The sequence below is a fragment of the Nanorana parkeri genome, unplaced genomic scaffold (assembly GCF_000935625.1).
Source record: "Nanorana parkeri isolate BGI_ZX_2015 unplaced genomic scaffold, ASM93562v1 scaffold2987, whole genome shotgun sequence".
NCBI lineage: Eukaryota > Metazoa > Chordata > Amphibia > Anura > Dicroglossidae > Nanorana > Nanorana parkeri.
Genome location: NW_017309255.1, coordinates 18,417 through 19,705, shown reverse-complemented (window position 1 = coordinate 19,705; position 1,289 = coordinate 18,417). Strand labels below are relative to the sequence as shown.

Below are 1,289 nucleotides of genomic sequence, written 5' to 3'. Positions count from 1 at the left end.
TTCCCCCCCCCCCACACACACACACACACTTCATACAGGAGTCCTTCCTAAGGTCCAGATGCAGGGGGACTAAAAGAGGATCTTCCTGGGACGATGCTGTTATTTATTCTGTACTATATACAAAATAAAAGAAATGGTTTGGCTTTAGACATATGTGAACCATGTCCCACCTCCATGTGCGTGTGCCAGCCTTTCTACTTTCTGATCTTCACCTTCACTTTGCAACTCTTCTCTTCTAAATGAATCTTCAAATCCATCACCGTAAAACCGAGCTTGTCAATGTCCTTAGCAATTCTGTTGTCACCTCCCACAGGATCAATGCTCTGATCACTGTACCAGCTGCACAAGCCTTAGAGGAAGGTTGGACTACTTCTTCAAGTCTTGATGTCATCAGTGCTCTCTACATACCGGAGTAATAGCATAGCGGTTGTGGTGTATAGAAAGACCTTGTAGCGGGTCCTGGGTGCTGTTCTAGCAGCTTAGTCAAGCTTTGTGTCCGATGTTTATCCAGTCTGCTGAATTGCACCACCAATGATGTACCATTCACCCAAGAAGTCATCAGCATTCCAAGAATATCGGTGTTGCTCATTTATTGCGGTCTTAATGGACAAAGTTTAAGGTCTCTTTTAAGTGGACGTAGTATGTTCTTGGAGTGCTGTTGTCATTACAAGCACCCATTGGCCACATTGCAGCTCCTAACATGAACTGTATCTGAGATTTTTTTGAAAAAGAATATTCTATGTACACTCAGGGTGCACTCTTCTCCCAAGCATTGCTTGTATACACCCCACACAATATTGATTATCATGAACCCATTGCTGGCCACTGAGGATTATATTGTCTGTGCAGGGAAAGGATTGCTGGTTCTGTCGGGGAACACTTGGTTCCAGCACCGTCGGCTTATTACTCCTGGCTTCCATTATGATGTTCTCAAACCGTACATTAAACTCATCTCCGAATCCACCAATGTCATGTTGGTATGTATAGAGCAATATAAGTTTGCTTTGATAAGATCATCTCACCTGCAGTATTATTCCATTCTTACAGGTTGTTCAGGCTGATTCTGCATATAGCTTAGCAGCGAGATCGAACTATTGTATCCCCCAAAAATATTTTGCTGTGTATTTTGGGAATGTAATGTTACAGAAGGAATTAGGGCCAGGATGGTAATTGCATTGTAGAGCACAGCAGGTTTGGGGAACCAGAGCATCAGAGCTATCATGTGGAGATGAGAGAAATAACTGAATGGAAGTCTTCTAGGCAGTGGCGTCGCTACAGGGGGGCAAGTG

The 1,289-nt window shown here is 43.7% G+C and overlaps 1 protein-coding gene across 1 annotated transcript in view; it reads left to right on the top strand.

The window, feature by feature from the left end:
- Window positions 1-1,289, top strand: part of LOC108802622 (cytochrome P450 4B1-like) — a gene marked incomplete at its 3' end in the record, with an annotated part of 24,174 nt that overhangs the window by 5,758 nt on the left and 17,127 nt on the right. The window contains exon 4 of the mRNA XM_018574477.1: window positions 850-977. Within this exon, the coding sequence (XP_018429979.1) occupies window positions 850-977 (128 nt within the window). The remainder of the gene's footprint in view (window positions 1-849; window positions 978-1,289) is intronic.